This window comes from Pituophis catenifer, unplaced genomic scaffold, assembly GCF_029215685.1.
Source record: "Pituophis catenifer annectens isolate HBS135680 unplaced genomic scaffold, rPitCat1.0.hap2 SCAF_1, whole genome shotgun sequence".
In the NCBI taxonomy this organism is placed as follows: Eukaryota; Metazoa; Chordata; class Lepidosauria; order Squamata; family Colubridae; genus Pituophis; species Pituophis catenifer.
Window position 1 is genome coordinate 298,274,290 of NW_027256881.1, and position 27,122 is coordinate 298,301,411.

Consider the following 27,122-nt stretch of genomic DNA (forward strand, 5'->3'; position numbering starts at 1 on the left):
TTTCATAAAAATGTTTCTTATTAGCGATTAGAACAGCATGATAGAAAGTGAACAGTAATAAGGTTGTGCTAGAGAGAGGCCTAGCTAGGGTTTAACAGAAATAAAGAAGAGGAATATGCAATTCAATGTCACATTTTGAACTGGCAAACCCCAATAGCCCATTTGTCTGGTTTGTAGCAAAAAAAAAAAAAAAAAAAAAAAGTGCTAAAAGAGTGGTTTTCTGTTTTCCTGCCTAAGAGCCTCCATGTAGTTTGGAAGCCAAATGTATTCTTCCTCACCTTGAGGAATATCTGTTATGCTTTCATTGATTGATTGATTATGTGCCACCTAATCAATGTGACTCTTAGCATCCCACATAGATTTTCTCTAGGACACTTTGTCTCTAACCAGGCCCTTCAGGTCTTCCAACACTATTCTTTCAGTAGCAATCTAAACAAAAAAAAACTTTTAAAGTAAAGATGCAGTGTTCTAATATGATTAGAACCCAAAATGGGGGATGGGGGGGGAGCAGGAGACTTTTGTTATTGTCCTGATCTGCATGAGGTGACTACTTCCAGGCTACAAGAGGAGTTAGAACAGAGCCACAGTGATTGGGCAAAGAGAAGAAATCTCTTACCACCCTATACTTGTTTGCTCATTCAGCCTGTCTAGATGCTTGTAGTTCATTATTTAAAAATTATCCACCCAATGTCTAAATAAGAGCTGCGGCGGTGCAGTGGTTGGAATACAGTACTGCAGGCTACTTCTGCTGACTGCCGACTGCCTGCAATTTGGCAATTCGAATCTCAGGTTCAAGGTTGACTCAGCCTTCCATCCTTCCAAGGTCGGTAAAATGAGGACCCAGATTGTTGGGAGCAATATGCTGACTCTGTAAACCCCTTAGAGAGGGCTGTAAAAGCACTGTGAAGTGGCATATAAGTCTTAAGTGCTATTGCTATATGAAACTGACACGTAAGCAATAGGGAGAATATGTCAGCAGTCAGGTTGACAAAAGTAATGCTTTTTGAATATGCCTGATTCCATTGTTGAAACAACTGTTATTTTAAAAGTGTGGGCTCTTTTCAGTTGTTTGGGCCTTAAGGAGACCAGAGAGCTACCCTTTTCACTGTGATACTTATGTTAACATCTATTCATAACAACTGAAACCAATCCTTCGTCCTGCTACATGTCTCTCAAGGTTATCTAGAATGGTCAATCTACTTTCTGGAAAAACTAATAATAATTTTGGTAGGTCTGCAAGTTAGTCCCTTGAGAACATAAATGGCAAATAACAATGGAGTGGTTTTTTCTTTTCTTTTTTTTTTAAAGTGGGGCTAGTTCAAAATAATATAAGTATTACAAGTTCAGTCACAGGTTTAACACATCTTTAAAAACAAATTAGGAAAATTAAAACATTAATCCAACACCACCAAATGAAGAGTGAAACAACAACTGAACCAAATTGGTCCCATTGGCTTGTGCAAATCTCATTTCAGCATTGCTATTTCCTTCATGACTCTCAGTCACTGAAAATGTGGTTTTAATCAAGGGTGGCTTCTTGCTGCAATAGGTGCTATAGATTGACCTGTGTGGGTTCTTCTACAGCTGTAGAAGTATCTCTTCCTTTCCATACGGAAACAACTTTCTTGAACATAAAATTCTAATATCCAAAAGAAAAATATTTATTTTTTTACAATATTGAGATTAACATTTTGTATAAAATTTTGGCAGGTGTGGCCTAGGCTAAGTCCTTGTACAAGATGGGCAGATTTTTTTTAAAGAAGATCTCAACCACCACAACAGCCTCAAGATTCTTTGAAGATACCAAAGAACAGGGTTGGGATAGAGAGACATAGCCAACCACTGTGGCAGAAGCCCTCCAGCAGGTGTTCCAGGAGGAAAGAGAAAACAGAGAAGAGAAGAAGATTCATATTTGGACCACAAATTTCGTGTGCTCACTGTCTGCAGAATAATGACTTCCATTATGGTATGGGTGCTAATAAAATATGTCCAGTTAAAAGGAAACCAGCCATCCTCCTCTTGCAAAAAAGGTTGAGCTCGATGAAACAATTAGTGATGGGCAAAAAAGTCAAGTTTTTCTATATGCTCTGCATGCTCCAACTCTGCTCATGATTTCTTCCTTGGGAAAATCCCTTATTTGGTGGCCTTTATCCATTAAAAATCTAGCTTGCATTGTGTCCATTTCCTCAAACATCCATACATGGAAAAAAAAAACTTCATAAGGAAACAAGGTGATAAAGTCAGGAAGGCAGAAATGGGTTTAGGATTGAGTTTTACTCTGGGATCAAGGGTAGTGGTTGCCGTTTCTGAGCTGGAAATTGCACTGGGTCCTTTTCAGCTGCATTTGCAAGATTTCACAACCATGTTAGACAGCTGTTCCACTTTTGGGGTCCTTCCAACGTAATACAAGATAGTCAGGGGATCCAGATCCTGAGGAACACAACAGGGGGAAGCAGATGCTTCAGGATTCAGAGTATTGTATAAACCAAGAACCTGGAAAAACAACCAAGAAGTATATGAGGATCTTAGCTAGCACTTGCCAGTTGCTAGAATTAATGTTGGGCAGGAAGCATATTTCAAAAATCCAACATTTACAGCTTCTACCTCAGCTCACTGGGTCAATATATTGAACAATTTACTGATCAAATGATTTTTCATCTGGAGCAGCTAAGTAAGTTGTGTAACACCCAAACCTCTTTTCTTAGCAAATATAGTTCTTTAGCATATTCTTCTCTTTAAAAATAAATAAGTAAACTGGGTGTAACCGGCTTACAGTCTTGCTAAGAGTTTCAAGAAAAACAGCTGAAAAAAATCAACTTACTTTGGCCAGCTTTTCGAAATCATACTGGATTTAATCCAGTCCTTCTCAAGTATCAACATTCACCTCCCAACTGTTTCAGTTCTCTACAAGTCCAAGTGAGATACTTGCTTTGCTTCATTCTACATATTGCTATAGACAAGATCGGAAGACAACTGAAGAAAACTATTGTCTATTTTTCAAGCTCAGGGTGTGTAGTATGTCCAGATACAGCAAGTCTTCCTTCCTTCCATCAGCCTTCTTCATGGCCCATCAAATTAATACTATTGATTCCTCTCCTCAAACAAAATATTGTATACAGAAAATAATTATGAAAATAGTTTGTAAGCTCCAAATTTTCTAGGTTGAGACAGACTGCTGTTTACTACGTATTACCGTAGAACTGCCAAGTAGAGGAAGTATACCCCCTCCTTAGACCCCATTTAGTAAGAGACACTGAGCTGACATTGAGTTTTCACAATATACTAAACTATAATATGTTTGATTCTTAGTGTGTTTTTATGAATCCAGCCACAGGATTATGTTTTTCAATTTATCATTTTCTGTGAATGTTGTCAATTGTAGCATATGAGGTTAAAAAACTGATTTAGTATAATTTCTAAACTGAGTCAGGGATTTCTTATCATGCAGATTTTAAATTATGCACAACCAAACGGTAAACAGATCTGTTTAAAATGCTGCACTGCTAAGAAATATTCAATCAGTTCTTCTACATTCACAATAATTGCAGCATAGACAACACTCTGATTGAACAACTGCTACAGTGCTTCATTGGGTGTTTCCTATCCATGCTGATAGTTGTCTCCCATCATGGAAATTCTCCTCTATAGCCAAAGCTAATAGTTATTACTGTACTTTGCCATATAAATACTTACAACAGGCATTAACAACCACAATGGTTTAACTATTGACTTCCATAACTGTTGCAAGAGAGGGGAAGATCCTTTTCAGCAAACCCTTATTACATTTATTTTATAGAAAAGAATATTTGTATTGGCCCATGGCCCAGAAAATGGATAGAAAGCAAACAAGGTATAGAACTCAGGGCTAGGTCTAATTTTTGCTCATCAGAAATTCTTGGGCAGAATGCAGAATAGTAAGCCACTTCACACTACGCTAAAATTTGATTTAAAAGAGGGAAAAGACAGACAGATACTGTGCCTTAGGAGTTGTAGTTAAGCCCCAGGAGCAAAATAATGTAATCATATGCCAATCATCACCAGATATGGTTTAAACAAAATGTGCCCAGTGATATAGCTGCAAACTATCTCTCCCTGATTTCCTTTTCAGCTGGAGCATAACTATTTTTCAGTTGGAAAAAAATAGAGAGGGAATGATGAGTGTGAGCTTATTAAGGAGTTCCTTGTCTAGGTTCTTCCAATGCAATTGCCATCACACTAGGCATCACACACATCAGAGCTGTCTGAAAACTATCCATGGATTGGGGAGAGGGAGGGGGATCATCAGATGTATCTGCAACTAAACTTCAGTGGGCAATGAATGCCTCCGAAATAAGACTGATCTGAGAGTTAGGAAATGCTATTTTTACTCCATTCCTTTGTGTAGAACTAATTAAAAACACATGAAACATTTCAGGTTTTTATAGGCTGTTTCCTTTGACCCATACTTCATTCTACATCTTAATTCCATTTTGAATAATGTCTTTCTTTACACAGTTTTGGAAAAGCCGTGACAAGGATTTCACACTCTTTTTTGGAAAAAAAGTAAAAACCAGACACCAAGTGGCACTAGAGGGAGGGAGGCCACAGTGTTTGGAGAGAGGAAATGTTATACGCTCTATGCCATTTTCCAAATCCAAAATATTCCCGTCAAAGCAAACTCTTTTATTTCCTGTAAAGAAAAGTCAGACATAGCAGAATGGCTGCCTCTTTCAGCAACCAGGGATTGTGAAGTGTGCCTTAACTACGCATATTTGCCCGTGTTTAGCAGCATTCATAGTTAAAAAGGGGAAATCATTCTGTGAGCAATAAAACTTCCCAGGGTGTTTATTTGGGGAGTGGAGTGGAGACAGGCTCAGAATTTTGAGACCATGTTGTGATTGTTTTGCAAAATGATTGCCGTGGGAAAGAGGCTTGTTTATTCACAAAACAGCCACGGTAGATGTAGGCAGCCCCAAAACACCAATTCACCCAAAAATGAAGATGAAAAGTATGGCAGAGGGGAAGTGCCTCAAGTTTTCTTTGCTTTTTTTCTGGGCACTTAAGCAGACTACCAAGGAAGGCACTTTCTACCCCATTTTTATTTTCTGTGGATGATGATGGCAGTCCTCTTCAAACAGATATTTTTCTGACCTTAGTCTTTAATTCTCATCATTCTTCAACCAGCAGAGCCATGGCTGATTGAGCAGGGAGTTGTTCTCCACACAACCTGAGGATGTGAAGGCTGGGGAAAACTGATCTGTAGAATTTATGTAGTATTCAGAACTGCTCTTGTAAATAAAAATTATGCTAGACACCAATGTTTTCCTTTTTAGGATGCCATCAGCTTCTTGTTTAACTTTTAAAAACAAAACTTTTAACTTTTAAAACTTTTTAAAGGAGGTGAGGGTTTCTATGTGCTCCAAGAACTTTGTCTACAAATTATCTGTCTTTCTGCCCATATTTAACGCAAGCTCCACTAAGTTTAATAAGAACCTAGGAAACTAGGTGCAAGACTGCAACCTCAATAAATGACAAAAACTCATAAAACATAACTATTCATGAGAGGGAATGTAGAGATAGAGAAGATGCCCTAACTTGTAAGTTCTTTGCTCATATTAAAACACTGATTACCGTGCTGTGTGTGGTATCTGCACTACGAAGGTAAGGGCATGGCCCGGAGCAAAAGTTAGCAAAGTACCCCTTTGGCTCATGCACCCATTTCCAGCCCAGATCTTGACGAAAATCGATATAGAGACGACGTACACAGCAGTTCTCCTCCTGATTCCTATAACAAAAGGGAGCTGATATTAAATACACTCAAATCATTTATTCAAATTCAATTGTGTATTAATTCAAGAGCAGCATTTCCCCAGAAAAAACATGTATGTAATTTGGAGGTCCTAATGGATTCTCAGATCCTGTTTAAAGACTAGGCAGCAGATGTGGCCAGGAGAGCCTATTTTTGTATTTGTATTTTTTGTTTTGATGTTTTTGGTCTTTTGCTTTAAATAAATGTAGGCACCTGCATTAATACTGAGTTATAAGATGTTGACTGAACCACCATCTTGGAACATAACATGTATGCACAAGAAGATAATCCAGAAAAAAAAGTTATGACAGTGTCTGATTAAGGCTTGAAGTTTTTTTTAAAAAAATTGAGCAAAATTGCAAGAAGGAAACGGTAGCAAATCTACTAAGCCCTCTTCCTCTCCATGTTGTTGTTGTTTTAATTATGAAACTTCATACAGATGAAGAAGAGGATGAAAATCAGCCTGAAATGAAAGGGCTGTTTCTTTTAATGGGGGAAAAACCCAGGGAAGCTGCTATAAATATTTCAAAGCAGTCATAGTGATTAGTTTGGCTTTGTAGAGAAAACAAACCTTGGGGCTGCCCTATATAAGTGACAGAAGATTTCAGGAGCATATTACTCTTCTTAGGAGAACAGCAGGTTTTCCAAGCTAGTATTGTTGTCAACTCGCTGTGACACCCTCATAGTTGGTGCTATAACAAGTAAATAAATACATGATCCCCAAAATGCTGCTCAGCAGAATAAGGGAATTATGAACAATGGATGAAAAAACTTTCTCAGCTCCACTTGTGTTATCCTTCTTCATATTACATTCTAAAAGACACAGTTTAGGAAGAAGCAGAGGATGTCAAGAGTTTAGTCTATAGATAATCCTTTAATCCATGCAGCTCATTTTGTTTCCCTGACTCCATGCTTTGGACACCTGCTCTAACAACAATCCCGAGACTTCAATAAAGCCGTCCTGCATCTATCAAGCTAAATGCAGCCCACCAATTATGTGAAAGAACTCACACAAAAAAGTTCAGCTTTTTCTGAGCCTTACTGAACCTATTTGGTTCCTGGTATCACTGGGAATGCATCATTTAAAAGGAACATTTCTCTCCTTTCTGTCACTGTCTCCATGATTTCTGGTTTCTTGCACCTGGTATGATAGTATGGTTGCAATCCAGACAGTGCATATCAAGTTTGGGCTACAAAGGTATATACTTTTCCAAGTGTTAGTGGCACCTGCCTCATATCTATAGCAAGATGGAGTAGCTTGGAGTTTTTGCTTCCTTTAGTTCTGGAAGGATGTCATCTTCACCTCTCGATGGGCTAGCATTCCCCCAGATAGAGCAGGTGTGCAATTTGGAATGGTCTCCTGGATTTGCAACTCCTGCTTGAGGAAGGTGATAGCCATGGGTGGGTTTGGGGAGCTTTTATATAAATTAATCTTGGTCCCATTCCTTGACCTTACACCTTGCTTGTAGTCACTCATGCCCTGGTCACTTCCCAGCTTAACTATTACAAAGCACTCTACATAGGGTTGTCCTTGAAAACTGTCTGGATATTGCAATTGGTTCAGAATGCAGTGGTGTTTGAAGTTTTAGGCACCACCACTCACTTAGATCCCACTGTTCAAGCTTCCAGTTTCTCTCCAGGTACAATTCAAAATGATTGTCCCCTTCTAAAGCCCTGTATAGCATGTGGCCAGGTTATCTGCAAGACCCCCTCTCCCCGAGGATATCTACCTGCTGCACCAGACTGTATAAGGTGGGCATTTTCCAGGTCCCTTCACTCAAATGTTATCATCTAACAGGACCCATGAAGCGTGCCTTCTCAATAGAGGACCCCACCCGGTGGAATACCTTCTCCCTGAGATCTGGCAGGCCCCACCCGTTTGAACTTCCAGAAGAACCTAAAAAGATGACTTTTCCTCCGGGCATTGGGATAAGGTGAGACTGGACCCTAACGGCAGTGTGGGTTTTTTTCCCAAATATTATTTTTAATTGTTTTGTTTTTCCACTGCAGTGAATCAAACAAACAAACATGCAAAAGAAAGAATTTGCCTTTTCTTTTTCTAAAAGGATGACTTGGCTCTTCCTACACAAAGTGGAATTTTTCTTCTCTCAGCCAGAGAATAGATTTTGGATACTAATTTCACATTTAAAGTGAGGACTAATAAATTGCCAAGATTTAGATCTGGGAAGGAATTATAGTTCTGAGAGACAGTACTTTAACCAGTGGGGTTAATCAGTTGCACTTAACTTTAAATTTCATAATTATCTAAAGTCATCCCAATGTTGCTTTCAAGATCATTTTTTGCTGGAAAGATGGTTAATTTCCAGAGGAAGGTAGGTTCAGGAATCTTAGCTTACCGAAAGCAAAAATTGGTGTCCAATGCTCGTTTCTTTCTCTGGCTTCTCACAGCTGAACTTCCAAGACGATGTGGAGGCAGCATCATCAGAATCAGGTGGGGGTTTTGCAGGTCTTTTTGTTTCTTCAGGCTCCCCAAATCCCCACGGCCATGGCTCTCTTCACCGTCTATTCCTGAGAAGCATGGGGGAAAAGGAGACATCAAAGAGTTGCTTTAGAACTGCATTAGGAAATCTTGGAATCCATAAATCTATCTTTTGTAAGGATGGTGGTTTTACTCGAATAAATAAAACTGAGAGAAAATCCTGAAGGTCATTTGTTTTATAATTTGCAGACTGGTGATGGAGATCATTTTAATCTATCTCTTGATATTGCAATCAGTTCCTGAACAGGCCAAAAGAGATAAATTACTTAATAATGGATGATATCTGATAACTGGAACCGAACAACTGAAAAAAAAAATCGGCGATACAAAATTCCTGAATACTATTGCCCACAGTGGAAGACCCAAAGCCAGGCACTTGCTAATACTGAGATTTCAAAAGTTGCTGGCTTCCTATGATATTACAAACCATTCCTAATCTCTATGCCCAAACATTGCAGCAGCACAGCAGAGGTTGAGTTTTTGAAAGTGGATGTGCACTGATTTACAAAGTTGTATTTATAACTCAGTAACACAGATAATGTCTATAACACTTAGCAGTTTTATGCCAGTTTAACCATTATAGGTTTCCCCAAAGTTGTGTGAAAACATTGAGAATTCTACTATGAGATGCCTGTTCTAAGCACACGGCTTAGAGCTCCTTGAAAAAAGGATTGCTGTTAAGGTAACCTGTAAGTATACAAGTGCCCACGCTCATTATCTATCTCTAACGTAAATAAACAAACAAATATCTGACAATTGCTCATAGAGAAACACACACACTGCTATGTAATGGAATACGATTAGGCCATGAATGCAATAACAATACTCAAATTTAGGTGAGTTATTCTACTTTCCCCTCCAGTTTCATTTCTGTTACCTTTGAATTTGATCTCCAGCACCTCATGCAGATTCTCCAGAATGTCGCCATTGGATTGAAAGGTGTTACATGGGCAATGGACACTAATCTCCAGGCCTAGATTAGATTCTGTAAGAAAATGAAGAATTAAAAAAAACCCTTACCAACCAATATTCATGAAAGAAAATAACGATTCAGCAATTTTCATTTCTTTTCTTCTATTAATTAAATCTGTTAAGAGTGGAGATCCTGAATGGATGTTTTCTCAAGATTAAAATAACTGGAAGGAGAAACTGAACTATATGTGCAAACCATACCAGATTCTGTCCAGTAGTAGCTTCATATTGAGTTTTCTGTCCTGTCTGGATTGCTAATCTGAAATTATCTCAACCTTCAACAAAAACAAGTTATTTATAATGTACTATGACAATATTTGGGAGCAGGCTGGACTGACCTATCAACTTTTGACAGGGATCTTAATGGGTTTTGCCATAATAGTTTGAACCTTAAGATACTTTTGAGTTCCTCAAAGAAATTAGCAAGTCCTCATTATTTTATTATAGATAGGGCTGTTGGTTAAAAAAGAGAATTTGCCTGAATAATGTGGATAAAAAGTCTAGAGATCCATGACACCCAATTTCAAGATTTCAAAACCTTAATTATTTGGATGGAGCAGTACCACAGAAATCAGTATATCTGTCTTTTATAGAAAGAGGGCTGGCTGTTGTATTTTTATACAATACTTTTTCCCAACCACATTCTATAAATGAAACAACCAAGTAACTTTCCTATTGGAAATCTAAACCACTAAACCCAAAATCCAGCAAGAAAAAACCTTCTGTACTACAATTAGGATTTATATGGGAAATGAATATTCCAAGTTTACATATAATATTTGGACACTGCTTTGCATGTAACTGTCATAGAATCTGAACATTCTTGGCAGAATTATTGGAGATAGGAAACATGAGAGTAACAAGCATATCCCTCATAGGCAGAGACTGCTGTCTGTGGCCAAAAGCATAGTCTGGGGTTCAAGCCTGAATTTTAGCACCTGTCCAGTTTTCCGAGCTAGCTGCAGCTGCTGAATCTCACAGCCTGTGTTTTGTTCTATTATTCTCTACTGAGTGCTAATCTCTGTAGCAACTGCTGTGCTGCATTAAGCTATAAGACTCCAGGGTAGGACTCGTGTCAATTTGTAGCTCTCAGGGTTACCACCACCACAGGTTAGGGGAAAAGATCTCCTGAATTTGGTCATACCAACAATCCAGGCACATGATGACTATTCTGCTAAAATCATTTTCCTATAACTCAATTTTGGCTGCTGCCCAGATGCTAATGTTCCTGTGAACCTCAGCAACTAACAAACTAACTTGTAAATCATGCTATGATTTGCTTCTCATTACTAATTATATGAGAGAAAACTTTATATAAAAACAATACTAGAATCAATTCACACCAGACTTCGCCAATCTGGAATTTCCCAATATATTGGATTTAACTCTTATTGGCCATAATAAAAATTGCAGTCCAATATCTATGGAGCCTATTAAGTGGGAAAAGGCTGGTTTCCTATATGTCTAAGAAGACACATGCAACTTGCTAACAGAGAGGAATCTAACTTACTTCATGTGCCACTCACCTCTATGAAAAAGCCATTCACGGACAGTCTCTGTGACATCGAAAGATAGCCATTCAGGAGAGCCCCGTGTCAGTACATTTCGGCCACTTAGGTACCGCTGCTTTGCAATATGCTCATCAGGTTTCAGGATCTACAAGAAGCAGATGACACAAGGCATTGTTTAGGTCACAAAGGACAGTTCCTGAGTTTCCTTTGATAAGACCAACTCTTCTGGGTAAGAATGCTTGAGTTATGTTTTTCTCTCTGGTTTTCTGTAATATGTAAAATGTCTAATGTGATTCATCTGAGCAAATTCTAGCCATGTCTACCAAAGGAAGAATAGAATATGACAGGAAAGCATGCACATAAAAACTGACATAGAGGATGATAAAATACAAGGGGATGAAGGTACAGACTGAAGCTGGGTTGCACAACAATTTGTCCCATGATTTCACTAGAAAACTACTTGTCAGAACCATGTCCTGATTCTCCTGACTGTGAGAGATGCTTATGCCTCCACATGAAGGGCTTAGCTTCTCATACCATTACTATGAATTTTTGAAACAATACTAGCCTAGATACCTAAACTGCTTTATATCTTCCTGGAAGCAGCTCTGTGTAAGCATTGGCCATGAACTGAAAGGGAATATGGACAAAAGCTATAGTTCAAAGGATTAATACTTAAGGATTAATACCTAAATTATTAGTAGGGCATCTAGCTTTCAAATACACATCTTCCATTCAATAAGGGTGCTGTGAATAAGCCGATATGGGAAATGGGAGTGTTCTGATACAACACTCCCATTTGATATTTTCTACTTCTCAAATCTGGATTACAATATTGGATATAATGTAAGTGACTAACAGTATGAACTTTCACTTCTACTTAGGAGTATGTCTATTAGCTTATATTTATTTGGCTGTTTGGAAGGCTGCCCAAATCCTAAATGACTCTAGGAGATGTTCAACTAAAAATCAATCAAAACTGGGCTCCATGATCATCTTGTCCCCAGACTTGGGAAAACAATAGATTTTCCTGGATGACATTTAAGAGGGAGTCATAAGAGGGAATCTTTGTAAGGGGGGGAATCTTTATTCAGTAGGTCTTTCTCCCAGGTAAATAGGCATATTTTACAATGAAGAAATTCAACTAGTGGATAGCTTCTATATTTTAAGATCAAACAAGCAATCAAATACACTGCAGGCTAGTATTTGGTAGAGCAGCCAAGAAGAGTTTTGAAAAGATATTCAAGTGCCATTATATCTCTGAACATACAAAAAGCATAATTATGCAACCCATGGTATTGTCTGTAACACTGTGGAAGAGGAAGTTGGACTTTGAAAAAAACAGGATAAAAAGAATATTGATGCTATTGGACTGTAGTGGTAGAAAGCACTGAGAATGCCATGGATAGCCAAGAAAGCAAACAAAGAGATAATCAAATAAATCAGCCCAAAGTTCTCACTCAAGGATAAATGACTAATTTATCCGACTTTGGGCACATTATATAAAGATCTAGCTTTCTGGAAGCTAGAACTGTAGCTGTAATTCTGGGAAAGGTGGAAGGAAAGAGAAGAAGATGACCAGCAGCAAAATGGTGGACTCGGTTACAGTGGCAATGAGTGCATCATTGGAAGACTCAAAGGACCAGGTTAGGGACAGATCATCATGGATAAAATCTATTATGTGTTCGCTAACAGTCAACAATAACTTGAGGGCATGTAATCATTCAAATAGGCATAAGGATTGCATTATGCTATACTGAATCAAATGGATTTCTTTGATTTAAATGGAGAGCTTTCTGAGTGCCCTTATGCTAAGTATTTGTTTTTGTTGCCGGATTATAATCACTAAAAAAACCAGGCCAGGGGAGTTATCCAACTAGAGAACAATCAGTTAACTTGATCAAGACATAGACAAGGTCATGGCTCGAATGCTCCCCACTGCCCTCTTGTTGCTGCATACCCTGTCTGTCCCCTGCCCACTATGTTCCTGAGAAGCAGGTGGCTCAACAAACTGACACAGAGTCTGTCTTCAGTTTGCAAGGGAAAGATGGAGTGGTATTTGACAATGCAATGAAAGATGGCTTCTTCACCCAATAACCACCCCTGACAGTCTGTTTTTTTTTATCCCACACTGCTCTATGTGTTTCTTATTCATAGGGTGATCTGCCTATGGGCCTCTCCCCATAGAAGATTCACTGCTATCACCTTGTTTAGTCTAAAGTTACAACAGCAAGAGCAAATACTCCAGATAAACAATTTCTAGGCACTTTTTAAAATGCTGTTTAATAAATATTTTAATACCTAAACTAATTGTCCCAAAGGTGTTTTTTAAAAGTCAACTGGACTTTCTTGGGTTTTTCCTTGAAAATGTTTGCTTCTCATCCCAAGAAGCTTCTTCATCCAATTGTTTTTCTACTTTTTACTTTTTAAGTGTTTTAATTTTTTGATCAATTTGCTTTATCTATTTTTATCTCCTTTTATTAATATATAAGTATCAGTTGCTGTGTTAAGCAAGGACCAAGAAGCAAGGATCTCACTTAAACGTATCTTCCAACTTTCTGCCAGCTTTCCCACTGAGTGCTTATGGGGAGTCAGCAGAGAACGTCAGAAATTGAGATCACATAACTGCAACTCACTGCAATGGACAGAACTCCAAGGATCCATTAAAAATCCTTCTCCTTCAGTACTGTTGCAAGTTTGAACAGCCACTGGATGAGTGGTCATAATCTGAAGAGAAATGTACATACTATGTACGCATACATAAACTAACAATATAATGGAGAACTTAATTTTAAGTACCGTATTTTTCAGACTATAAGACACACTTTCCTCACACCCCAAAAAGTGGATGGAAATGACTGTGTCTTATAGAGCAAATATGGGCCTGTTTTTGGCCTACCAAACCCTCTGCATGTCCCATTTTTGCCCTCCCCAGCATCCAGAAGCACTCTGCGGGCTAAAAACGGGCCTATTTTTGGACTCCCAAACCCTCCACGGGTCCCGTTTTTGCCCCTCTGGCATCATAATTAAAACTGAAGCTGTCCTATAACTCATACTTTGATGTGAATTGCAGTGATTCTTTTTTTAAATCTTATACAATACTCAACTTTGTAACTCTGACATACTAAATGATATTGATAAAATCATTTTATTTTATGTTTTTTACTACTTTGAACTTTTAAAATAATAGAATGTTAATAATTTTTAATCATATGATATCAACATTACTGCACTAAAATCTACATTGAAATTATACAAGATTATACAACATCAAGATTTATAACATTACAATAAAAAGTAAAGAAAATTATTTTAGGTTACCAGCACTTAGGTTTATGTTAAACCTTCCTTGAGCCTATAATTATGCTTTATAGGTTTTTTTTTTCATTCTAGGGTTCCTCATATTTATCCCCTCTGCTCCCACATTTTCTGTAATCTTATTCTAAACTATTAATGAGCTATATGTATGTTAAGCCCTTGGAATATTCAAGGAAAGCACACTGTGCTATTAGTGCCTACAAAGTGTCTATTAAAGGCACCATAGTCTTTGCTGTGAAGGTTAGGATTGGTTAGTTTGCATTGGTTGCTGTTCTTGATGTGAACTGGGGGAGGGAAGTTGTGGCAGACAAGTAGAGTGATAGGTTTAGCTTTGTTTAGAACCTGATCTTGGGGGAAGGGAAATTTTCAGTGCTCTCCTCTCCTGATTTACCAAAAAACCCATGTATCTCCCCATCCAATAATATTCTTGCTTTCCAGATACACAATAAAAACTGCAAGGGGGCATTGCCTGGAAGGGGAGAACTCGTTCACATCAGCCAGTTATCCATCAGCATATCTCAGGGCTATCCCTGAGATTCCCTCACATGGTGCATTGGCATCCACGCTAGACGGTTGCATGTGGTGATAATGGGGGCTGCTACCAGCAGGTGGAGGTAGGGGGTGCTAGGATTTGAAACATTCCCATCTTCTCCTGGCAGAAGCAGTCAACAGCTGTGCTGGCTTGCTGAACAGTGAGGAATCCCTGTGCAATATATTGGCAGCCATGGCAGCCGGCTGACACATTGTACAGTGAAGAACAGAGGGGAGGGAGGGGTCATGCCCATACCAGCCCAAAATGGCCAATAGTTGCTGGAATGATCCCTTTGCTTTGCATCATTAACTTAGTATGAGCCAAAGTACTAAGCACACTGCAAATAGCCTGGTTTCCAGGGGAAGGTGGAAACCCCACATTCAATTTCAGTTCGGCTCATCTTAGTTTGGCCTATGGATTAGGGTTGAGATAGCTGCATTATGTGTGTATGATCTTTCAATATGATTAGCCAGGCATTCTCAAGATGAACGTAGGAGGATGTGAAGATGTGCCTTTTAGCAACAAAGGACAAGAGAAGTCACTCTCTAGGTTTGCACTGCTGGGTAATAAGTTATTGATTTATTTGGCATAGGGACCCAAACACATAACATGCCTTGTCTATAAAATGATGAAATAATTTCATAATTATTCATCACATCCCTGCCTTCTGAAGAGGGAAAAAACTCAGATACCAGAGAGGAAAGGTTAGAAGTCATGGACCAGGGCATGGGGGATTAAAAAGAAAGCAAAAATATACACTAGAAATAGCAGATTGTCCCTTGAAGAACCCTGGAGCAGGGGTGAAATGCTCCCGGTTCGGCCAAACCATTAGCGATGGTGGCCAATGGTTTGGAGAACTGGTAGCGATGGTGGCGCGATGATCCGCCCACCCACCCGGTCGTCATAACTTCCTGGTTTTAACCAGGAAGTAACCTGTTTTTTACGTGACGCGCAGCACGTGCACTTCCAAACCGGTTGGGAAGGTAAGTAGATTTCACCCCTGCCCTGGAGGCCCTGCTAGGAAGCGGGATTACCTGAAAGAGTTCAATACGCTGCTCAGAACGTTTGGAGCTGAGGTTTGGCAAGCGAAGGACCCGAAACTCTGCCCGGAAGAGGTTGGTGATGTTTGTCTCTGCTGAAGACACATTGAAGCGGAACATGTTGGACGTTACTCCTTTGGGGCATAGCGGCAGCTCATCTAAAAGAAAATGACAAATGAACTGGGATGGCATTGAGGAGGGAGATCATAAGCCAACCAGGACTGAAAGCATTTCATTTATTTATTTATTTATTAAATTTATATACTGCCCATCTCACAGTTTGACATGACTCTTTAGGTAGAAAAATCAAGGCAGAGTTAACATATTACTTTCCTCCTTGGAAGTACTTTCTACCCAGATGCTGTTCCTTAGACAAATTAAAACATTTAAGAGCAAAAGAAACAGTGGCCTAGTACGAATCAATAAGTTGGTTACCTTCAAATAGCCACCTTTTAATGATTCATCCTTTAAGCATATTAATAACTTGGTCCCATATATTCAGGATAAAGAACAATCTTAAACTAAATAAAGAACAAGTGTTTAAAGTCACTATAAAAGATAACCAGCTAAAACTGGCCCATCAAAAGCCAACAAATTATTTTAAAAACACATTGTTTTCAAACAGATTCTCACCTAAACCAACTAGGAAATTAATAATTTGGTAATTGTTTTTACAAGTAAAACAGCTGTGTTCAATCGTTTTAAAGATTCACATGTCAATTTTTCTTATTTCTTCATAAACAAACAAACAAACAAACAAACAAACCCCAAATCAAAAGCCCCTTATTCAGTTGGTTTGCCACCAAATTTTGTTGGTGCAATCTTGAGGAAGCCCTTGGACCAGGGGTGAAATCCAGCAGGTTCTGACAGGTTCTGGAGAACTGGTAGCAGAAATTTTGAGCAGTTCGGAGAATTTTGAGCAGTGGGAATTTTGAGTAGTTTGGACAATTGGCAAATACCACCTCTGGCTGGTCCCAGAGTGGGGTGGGAATGGAGATTTTGCAATATCCTTCCCCCAGGAGTGGGGAGGGAATGGGGATTTTGCAGTATCCTTCCCCTGCCACACCCACCAAGCCATGCCCACCAAGCCACGCCCACAGAAACGGTAGTAAAAAAAATTGGATTTCACCACTGCCTTAGACAACAGATGACATATTTGGCATTGTGATTTTCCCTCTTTTTCCACGACTAGTCACAGAATAGATGTATTAACACATTTTTAAAAACCCTACATCGCACATATTTTGGTTTCTATTGCAATTCTTGTATGTCCCTCACCTCAAAAATGGCAGGAAATTCAAATTTAGTGATACGATCAGAGGGGACTCGGGGGGCTCAAGGCTGTCCCCTCTTGATCTATGTTACCAAAAGCTACTGAAAAGTCCAAGAAAATCAACTCCCGGTAGAAATAAATCCACTGGAATGGATTGAATATCAATTCATAGATCAAGCTTAGATTGAAATAGGGTTACGTTAATCAGCCCCAAGTGCTTCCTTACATATCCTAGTTGCTTGTGCTTCCTTTTCTCCCTTTTTCTCCTCTATAGAGGCTTTAGTATTTTTTCCACAGAAGTTGACTTCACACCTTTAGCCCAAAAAGCAGACCACCAGGAGAGGGCTAGAGGTCTTTAATTCCTCAACTCCTTGCCCACACGCACAGACTACTCCCCCAAGCCCCAAAACACAGTGCTCTCCGCTGCTTTTGACAAGGAACAAAGATGTAGTGCTCTGGGAAGCCTGCCACATGGCGTCATGTGGACAGGAGCCACTGGATTTTATTTTTTATTTTTTGGCCATATACCCTCCTGTCCTAGAGATGAAACGTTGGGGAGGCAGGGTGTACACGTGCAAAGATCTACTTCGCCTGTCATCATTTGGAACCAGGATGTGGGACTGTCTGCTTTTCTATTGGAGCGAAAGCTCTCCTTCTTCTGCTATCTTGCTTCCTCTTCAGGGCTAAAGTCCTGGAACAAGACAAATACTTTCAGCTATCTGGTGAACAGTTTGGAGCCAGGACTATTTCCTGTGTGTGCCGTTCGGAATTGTCTGTATCAGCACTGAAACCTCAATGGAATAAGACTCGCCCCACTTCCTCGGGTGGCGGGGACTGGGGGAGGAGAGCGGGTTTGGCTCTATGTTTGTTCTGAATCACCACCTGGCAGAGAGACAAAGCCAAGGAAAAGTTGAATACTGGCCACTTTTGAAGACATGGGACCAAATCCATCATCCAGGCAAGGGAGAGAAATGGCACAGATTTCAGCAAGGCAGGCCTCTGCTTTCAGCAGGGTTAAGTTAAATTGCACTCTTACTTTCTTCATCATGACCTAACTTCAATGGCATCCCTTGGAATGCAAATTGTTTGGTCCCAGGAGACAAGTCAAAACAACATTTCCTCCCAGAGTGTCCACAGTTCAACTTCTCACTGTAAGCTTCTCAACCTACCTGGTTGAGTCTGGGGTTGATGTCAGCCAACCTCTGCTCTTACTGCTTTTATCTTGGCCTGATGTTTCTCTTCCTGCCCAAGTACATTGACTTTGCATCCTGAATAAACTCACACAGATCTTTGGCTAAATGCCTTTCCAGGACATACTTCAAATTAAATATCATTTCCCCTACTGTAAAATAGAGAATTTTTGGGAAGTTGGGCCATAGTTGAGATTTTAGGAGTATTTTGTAATCACTTTCACAAAATAGTTATTCATAACACAACTGCCAGAGTTGATATGGGAAATCACAAATCCCCTGTTAAGTAGAGGATAGATTGTTGGGTTGTTCCTGATGTTCCCTTAGCAGCATCCAATATCATGCAACTGGGCTGTAGACACTCGCTACTTTGGTTGTCTAAGTAAATCCACAATTCCCTCTTTCTATCAACCAAATGTAGCTCATCACTGTTCTCTAACTAAAGCTAAATGTTGACTGCTTTCCCTTTCTCTGTACCTTAAGATTGCTTCAGACCATTGTTGCTATTGGCACGGATCATATATTTTTATGGAACAGTTTAGTCAAAGTACGATGCAAATGTACGGAGACATCTGCATCGTCATCTCATCATTTATTGCAGCTTGGTAGACATAGGAATCCCAAAGGTCATTCATGGATTACTTTTTTCCAGTTGCGATATTTGAAAACTTGTGAAAGGTATATGTTATATCCATTAATTGTTTTGCTGTCTCTTATGTAGAGCATTGCAAGTTTCCACCAAATTCCTTGCCAATTTGTAGCAAGGAACAGAAACAGAACATATATTTCTTGTTATTTCTCAAATAACATTTTAAGCAACTCTTCCTTGTGTTTTAATTTATCTCCTGAATAACAACATTCTTAGGCTGCTGCACAATTTGGTCAGATAGTGTCTATATGGATCAGGAAAAGAATTGAACAAGTAACTATAAAGTGCCAACTTTATTGAACTAAAATTGCTATGATCCCATTTAATATAACCATATTGGCTAAGGATGCAGAAGGTATTTTTTTTTTATTCTTCAAGTGGTATTTGTTCAGGGAAATGGGCCTCAAAATAGGACTGCATAAGGAGATGTGAATGGAGCAAAATTTAAAAGGTGGTGGCAAGGTTCAAGCAATATCTTCTGTTAAAGAGTTTGTTGACTGATTACTTTCAATAATTGGATCCTCCCCATACCTTCCAAACAGGGCAGCGGGGCCTTCTTTCAGCTAAGGCTGATGTAATCTAAGTCGGCACAGGAACAATAGAAGCAACTTTTGAGACCGCAGTGGCTTTCACTGCAGGAAAATCAGTAAGTTGGCTGAACAGAGTAAGTTATAGAAGCATCTTGTTCTACTGGTTACTTCTTTTTCAGAACAGAATGTGAAACATTGCAATTAAATGATTATATTTGTAACTAAACTCAAATACTGAATAATTCCATAATCCTTTTATGATTTTCCTAACATGAATTCATATCGGTACCGTTAAGCGATGAACCTCTGAAACTTCTCTCACTGAGGAAAAATGAGCAAGCATAATTGTATGCCACATTCTAGGTACCGCAATACTTTATTATAAACTCCTCTTTTGTTATTACACTACCACAGAGAAACGCTGAAACTCAGAAATATTATTTTAAATTTAATTTAGCTTCAGGGCATTTATTGTTTTTCATCTTCTGTGGCTCCATATTTCTACTATTTCATAGCAAGAGAAAGCACAGATGTACAAAGATGTACAAAAGTTCTTTTTTACCTTTGTGAAGACCTCTCAGAATCCTCTTTTCCTCTGATTTGCTTAATATCTGTTCTGTTCTGTATCATTTTCATAATGCCCTCAGCATTATGAAGAAGCTACTGTGCCACCTCTATTATTCTGACTCTTATTCATGTCCGCATTTTTCAACTTAATGAATTTCTTGGAGGAGAAATAATGTGATGATGTAAATAATACGTAGGCTGAGTTTCTAACTTAGATCCTTGTTGCCAAGGTAAGGACTATGCTGTCAGATCTGAGATTGCACCCAGTGCAAAGAAAGCCAAGGCTCTGCATGGAAAGGCAGCAGCACTTTTTTGGTTTCCAACAATACCTGGCCACAAAACTATTATGACAATCAAGATATACCATCACAATAAGGAGCAGGGGGCATAAGAAGATTTTTACAGTTTTGCAGAACTGGTGAAAGGTTTAAGTGGCTTAGTGACGAAATTTGCCAAATATTTTCTTTATAATTCCAACTCTGCTCCTGAGTGCAGGTTCAATAGTCATACTGATTGCTGATCATTGAAGGATTTACTTTATTACATGCAAAGCAGAAACCAAATCTATCACGCCAGTTGTGGTTGAATATACATTATGTATTCTCTGTAGGAGAAAGCTTCCCCAGTATCTTCAGTGACTGCTAGTCACATATGGAACATATTAATATATCTACTCTGTCCTTCAAAAATAATTTTGGCTTCAAAGCATCAGAACACTTTTTGCTCTCTCTGTCCTGAAGTACATAGCTCCCACCCACTCATGTTCTTTGTTGCTCTCTCTCTCCCCCCCCTCCCACTTCCTACTTGAGCTTTGTAGATATCCTTGGTTCTTCTCACACTGGCTGGATCTGGGGATGATGTTATTCCAAGGCACCAAAAGCTAGCTGAGCTTGCTTATTACCAATGCTAAAACTTTTCTACCCATGGGAAAAGGAGCTACACAACATTAAAGGACTTTTCGTCGGGCCCTAAAAACTCATCTCTTTCAGTTAGCCGGTGTCTCTTGATTTTATGATTTTATGGTTGGTTTTAAATTTTGATATGGATTTTAAATTGATAAATTTTAAACTATGGGCCAAATTTAATTATTTTAAATCTATTTTTAATTGTTCTTTATGTATAAATGTTTTATTTTGGCTGTTCACCGCCCTGAGTCCGAAAGGAGAAGGGCGGTATAGAAATTCGAATAATAAAATAAATAAAAATAAATAAAAAACATGATGTTTGTAGCTGTTGGGTTCAGAGAGGCTAGCTGCAGGCTTCCAAGAGGCTATCAGTGTTTGCTCAGAGGCCAGCCCTACTTTCCTTAGTAAAAACTTACTTTCAAAAAAGGGTGCAGAGATTGCAGCCTGAATTGCTTAAGCTGTCACCCTCATCACTCACTCTATCTCCAGGCCTCTGCAGTCATCATCAACAGCTTTGAATGTATTCTTGCCATTCACTTCTCTTGTTGCTTTTTCTACCCCTCCCTCAAGGATACTTGGACACGTCTTCCGTCTCACCTCCCACTCAGCTCTGCTGTTAATTCAAGAGCCCATGAGGACACCTAATGGCAGTCAAGGAAAAAGTACTTATGGCCAGAGACTCACAGCCTCTTTCTCAGACTCTTCCATTATTAGAAAATCCATCTGAGCACACTACCAGACCCAAACCTGAAATATGCTCGGTAAAGATAGGTATTAACAAATCATTGTACAAATCTGTTTGGCCCACAACTTTCATCTGTTAGTTAAATTTGTATGCCACTTCTAAAGTCAGATACACTTTATTCTCATATTCAAAATGTTCTCTCCACATCCAACACATATACTTAAAAGATTTCTGGTTATGTTGGAAACACATCTACACATGTCTTTTGTATTTGCTTATATACACAGACATGGATACTCTCACACAGACATTTTTGCAAAATATTTGCAAAATCACTTGTGCATCTAATATATGTCCAGGCAATCAGCTCTGGTGGTGCATGCATACAAGTATACCCTCATCCATTTGCATAAATATCAGTGTCTTGGCAGGCACTCACCAATCACTGATACACAATGCCGCAATGAACAGTAGTTGCCAACTTCTGGACCAGACAAGATTCTGCATCCTAAAAGGGGAGGGGAAAATCTATTTATCAGGATAGATCTCTCAAGGGACCTGGCAGAGAAATGCTCTTTATTTTTGCAACCAGGAATTTACAAACAGCTAAGCAATTGCAGAGAACCCAGACCGCTGTGCCTTGGATTCAGATCTAAGCTTACATGAGGATTCAATAATTCTAAAGACAACAAGAACTCAGCTGTTGTCAGAAGTCTTTTCCACACTCCTATCTTTTAACTGCTTGGTGAGTTTGCCTTCCTCTTCCCATTCCCAAGACGGGATGCTGTGTTTCTGCCCCCCCCCCCTCTCGAATAAAGGATCAGCAGGCAACATCTCCCACCTCTTCCCACTTTTTAAATTGCTCTCCGGGAACCCAGAAGGAACAAGGACTTACTGTGCTCGGGAAAGGCCTGGATCATGTCAAACTTGTGGATCTCTTTGGCGTAGTATTCGGACTCCGAGTTGTCCTGAGAGCAGCTGTCCTCCTTCTCCTCTTCCATCTCCTCTAGTAGTTCCCGGGTGCTGTTATATAGAGCCAGGACTTGATAGGGCACGTGGCTTCGCCCCACACTCTCTGGAGGGCTGGTTAGGCGCAACTTGCTCAGGATTTGGCCCCGGATGGCCTCTATCCTCTTCTTCTTGATGTGCTCCAGGTCCAGCGTCGTGCAGGAGGAGAGCGACAGGCTGACCGTGGCCAAGCTCAGGAGCGAGAGGAGCAGCAAAGTCCCGCGCAAGTGCATCTTCAGGCGTGGCGCAAGGTGGGGAAAGAGCGGCGGGGAAACTCCGCAGGAAAGCTGCGGGCGACCAAGCAGATCCTGCCGTTTGGCACTTGGCGAGAAGGGGCATGAAGGATCTCCCCGCCGGCCTCGGGAGCGGGTTGGACTCCGAGCCTAGGAAGAACCGACGGCCGCCGTCGAGGCAGAGGAGGAAGCGGATCGGCGCTCCGCCCCGCCGGGGTTCCTCTCCATGAGGGCGAGGGCGTCCGCGCAGGGGGGCAAATCGGGCCGAGCTGCCGGCTTCACCGTCTCGCCCGGGCTCCCAATCCAGCTGAGGCGCTGGGCAGCTTCGGAGGAGGCAGGCGGCGGGGAGACTCCACGGGGAGCGCACGTGTCAGGGGCCGAGAGCGCACTTGTGGCTGCCCATTCATGCTGCTTCGTCGCTCGCCATACCGGTGGGAACTGCGCCGAGACCGAGTCCCCTCAAGAGACGCGCCTGAATGGCCTTGGCTGTTCTTCTCAAGAGCTCCTGAGCTTGGCGCGGGCGGACAAAGCTGCTAGCGGTGCCTCCTGACCGGCTTTCGGAGCTCGTCCGCCGTCGCCCGGCTGCCCAGTTTCTGGTAGAAGCCGTCTCTTTTCTTCCGCCGAGACTCAGCCGTTCCGCTCTCGACCGCCGCCGAGCTCCCCTCGGCCCCCTTTTGCCGTCGCCTCCTCTGCCTTTTCTCGCCAGGCGCACTGCCTGCTTCTGTTTCTCTCGCTTGAAATTTTATACCTCCCTCTCATGACGTCTTCGAGACCGGGCCGGGCACAGGGGGAGCAACCGAGGGCTCTCTCTCCAAGCCCAGCCTTCCCGCGTCCAGCGCAATGCTCAGGGGGCGCTTTCGGGCTCTGGGAAGGCGGTGCCGCCTGGGAGCTTCGGCTTCCGAGCTTCGACGAAGTTATCAGTAGGAGCTGAAAGGTTCGCCTCACGAATTGTCTCGTCTTTCCTTTCTCTTTCTTTCTTTCTTTTCCCCCCTAGAAGAATGGCGGGCCCGAAAATCCGGGGGCTTGAGATAAAATAGGGAAAGTTGGTCGGATATTTTTCCGAGGCGCCTCGATTACAGCCGAAGCATCTCAAACGTCCCTTCTGTGTGCTGGTGTTTTGCCACAATCTCGTGATCACCCGTGGTACCAACAAGTGGAATCCTTGTGTTGGCACACCTGTATGATCCTGCACTCGAATCATTCCCCACTACTAAACGCTTTTGACTAACTGAACTGATTCGATCCCGCAGCCATACTCAAATATAAAGCTTGGTGGAATGATTTCTTTCAAGTAAACCTGGAAGATCGGTTGAATTCTAATAAAGATCCGCATTTTTAACTATGGCTTGAACGTATTACAATGTTACAGCGCCGAAAAGCTCAGTCTCATAGTTGCTGTAACAGCGTCATGACAAGACCTTGACCCTTAAGGGGGGGGGGGGGAGAACCAATTATGCTGTGTTTTGAAGAGCTGGGTGTTCTCTCCCGTTTTGTTTTGTTTGTAAAGTATTGGGAATGTGAGGTTGCGAACTGATTTAGCAAGCGGCTTGGAATGACGGTGTTTTTAATTTAATTTTTAGAATTTGTAAAATCATCTTTTGTATTTCTTTTTTTATTCCCCCCCCCATCTGGCTTTCTTCTTAAGCATCTTTAAAATTAACAATAAAAAAGAACTACGCTGTATGTCGTGACCCCGCCCCAATTCATTAATTTTATTTATTACATAAATCGCAGCTGCAGAATAGGAATAAAGTGTAACCAAGGAAGTGAATAATGCCCTCTGGTGGACAGTGCTCTCCTCACTTTTAGGAGAAGCTCCTGTTGGAATGGTTTTCAAGGAAGCTTGTTCCTAAAACGGAAAAGGAGAATGGATTGAATATTTTGGCATTACTGTGTATAGAATCCTCCCTTCCCAATTATTTCCAGCTGCTAAACAATATCTGAATCTTAAAGCTGAAGTGTACCTAATGCGACTTTTCTATTTTTTAAACCATTTCTTTTCCTGTGACAACCTATTTCCACTTTTATTTTAGTGGCTCTTAGAATAAAAATATGCCTGTTGGAAATATGTCATTCCTTACATCCATAGGTAGTATTTTAATTGATTTAATGTTAAATATGTACTTGACTTTTCTATTACAGAATAATATTCAAAATATAAAATATAGCAAACAAAGTACAATAAAGCAATGACAACAGTTCTCCAAATGTATAAAGAGGAAGAAGACAATGCACATAGGAAGCAGCAATTTAAATATTTAGAAAAGAAGGAAGTCATCCTTTCTCATAAAGATTGAGTCATTGGTGCCCAATGAATCCAATTAACATTACATTTTCCAGTGTAATAGTAAGAGCTACAAGAATATGCATTGATCAACCTTCACTATCTGCATGCTATAGTAAAAGACATTTATGCAAATTGCTCAACAATGAACAAAAATGTATAATAAAGAGTATTCATGTGACTGCTTTGCTAGCATATAAGTGCAATAAATTTCCAGCAGGTAAAATTATGGAAATATATTATTTTGTATGGAAATTTCTAATATGAGAAATTCTCTGTGGATTCGATTTCTTGAAAATCAAGCATTTGGTTCAGGGTGAAAGATTTTCTCCATCTGAAACACAAACGCACAAACCTCATAGGCATTAAACTTTCGACGTCTCTGCTTTTCTTAGCTTTTAGTTTTAATTTAGACCTTAGTTTTAGACTTAGTTTTCTTAACGTTCACAGCTTGTCCTCAATGAGCTTCCACCGATCCCTGACTTAGAGACGTATCTGCAGTAGTTCTTCTTAAGATCGAGCAATGCTTAAACACGTGCCTTGCTACCACCTACGTACTTAAATACTCCAGGGCGATAGCAAAGTACTATACGAAGTACTATGAAGTACTATACGAGGATTTCTACTCGAATCCTCCAGCCAGAAGACCGCGGACCCTTTAAGCCAGTGTTTCTCAACTTTGGAAGCTTGAAATGGGTGGACTTCAACTCCCAGAATCCCCCAGCCAGCAACGCTGGCTGGGGGATTCTGGGAGTTGAAGTCCACCCATCTTCAAGCTACCAAGGTTGAGAAACACTGCTTTAAGCGGAAGTCGTGGTTGCTATGGACGCTTAAAAGGGCGGGTGTTTTTTTTTCCGGAAGTAAACGGCTCATCGCCCCCAATCTCGCGCTCCGGGTACTTTAGGCCTGAGGGATGGAGGACGAGTTGGAGCTGGATGAGGAGGTCTGCAAGGGGGTAAGGCGAGCGAGAGGACATGGTTGCCATGGTGACGAACGGACATTTCCCTCCCCCTCCTCTGTTCTATTTTGCAGCCCGCCTTTTGCGTGATTTCCTCTGGCGGGCGAAGAATCGCCTTCCTCAGGCATTTGGCCGGACTTCGCAGCTGAGGTCTTGCCCCCCGCCTTCCACAAACCCACCCCCAGCCCCCGAATAGGTCTCTCTGGATAGGCGCGTAGCCAAGTTTGTGCCGCAGCTCCGTTGAAAAACTCAGATTTGGCGCTCTGGTCATTTAAAAAAGGCTTTAAACAGCAAACTTTGCTGCAGAGCCTCCCGGGCAAACGTTTTTCTCGGAGGGTCAGCAGAAACGCACTTCCATCATTGCTACAAGTTGACATCCCGCAAGCGGGGAAGCGCTGCCTAATATGATTTTATATATCTGATATATTTTACAACGACCGAGGTTAACCGAGGTGCTTTTTTCAAGAGGCAACTGGACTTTCTGGGTTTTCCTTTGAAGACGTTTCGCTTCTCATCCAAGAAGCTTCTTCAGCTCTGGCTGGAGGGTGGGGAGAAGAAGCTTCTTGGACGAGAAACGAAACGTCTTCAAAGGAAAATCCATAAAATCCATAAAATTGAAAAAAGCACCTTTGGGACAACCATAACCTGGATGACTGGGAATCTCCATAGACATTCATCCCTTAACTCTTCTTGGTGAAGCTTTTTGACTTTTCACCCCGTCATGCATCAGCTATCCTCAAAGATGTTTCCTGAGTGATAGCTCCCGAAAAGCATTGCTGTGAAGCTTGTCCATCTTTCCTTCCTTAAGGAACTCTTTCTGGTGACGCATTAAGGCATATCAAAAGAAATGGTAGGAAAACCTGATGGTTATGAATGGTCCCTATACAATGTTGTGAAAGAGGAAGGACAATGAAACAAACCAAAACTTCATCCCTGATTACTCTCACAATAAATTTAAGGGGCTAGGAATTTACACACATGTTTTCTTTTTCTGAAGTAAACTATACTGTATCCAGTGCAACTTACCCTTCAGTATTTTGGGGACAGAAAACTTTGTTCAAAAGAATTGAATCTTTCAAATGTAACATAAGGAGTTTGTAAAACAAGTTAAACATAGCTCTCTAGTTGAATCTAAGTTCGTCCACTTTCTTTTCCTCCCATGAAACTGTTGCCTGTTTT

At 40.6% G+C, this 27,122-nt stretch overlaps 3 protein-coding genes across 3 annotated transcripts in view; 2 read left to right on the top strand and 1 right to left on the bottom strand.

Moving 5' to 3' along the window:
• The window catches only part of TTLL5 (tubulin tyrosine ligase like 5), a 141,430-nt gene extending 133,104 nt beyond the window's left edge, over positions 1–8,326 (top strand). The window contains exons 33-34 of the mRNA XM_070940991.1: positions 7,587–7,722; positions 8,198–8,326. Of these exons, the coding sequence (XP_070797092.1) occupies positions 7,587–7,722; positions 8,198–8,201 (140 nt within the window). The 3' untranslated portion in view covers positions 8,202–8,326. The remainder of the gene's footprint in view (positions 1–7,586; positions 7,723–8,197) is intronic.
• Positions 1,302–22,830, bottom strand: TGFB3 (transforming growth factor beta 3). The gene is made up of 7 exons (XM_070940995.1): positions 22,356–22,830; positions 15,656–15,819; positions 10,787–10,916; positions 9,166–9,273; positions 8,146–8,317; positions 5,611–5,764; positions 1,302–2,493 (listed from the first exon to the last, which is right to left on the bottom strand). The coding sequence occupies exons 1-7, from the start codon at positions 22,699–22,701 to the stop codon at positions 2,335–2,337; spliced, it is 1,233 nt and encodes a 410-aa protein (XP_070797096.1). The 5' UTR covers positions 22,702–22,830; the 3' UTR covers positions 1,302–2,334.
• A 3,047-nt stretch (positions 22,831–25,877) lies between these two features.
• Positions 25,878–27,122, top strand: part of IFT43 (intraflagellar transport 43) — a 71,771-nt gene continuing 70,526 nt past the window's right edge. Inside the window, exon 1 of the mRNA XM_070941005.1 lies at positions 25,878–25,940. Within this exon, the coding sequence (XP_070797106.1) occupies positions 25,899–25,940 (42 nt within the window). The 5' untranslated portion in view covers positions 25,878–25,898. The remainder of the gene's footprint in view (positions 25,941–27,122) is intronic.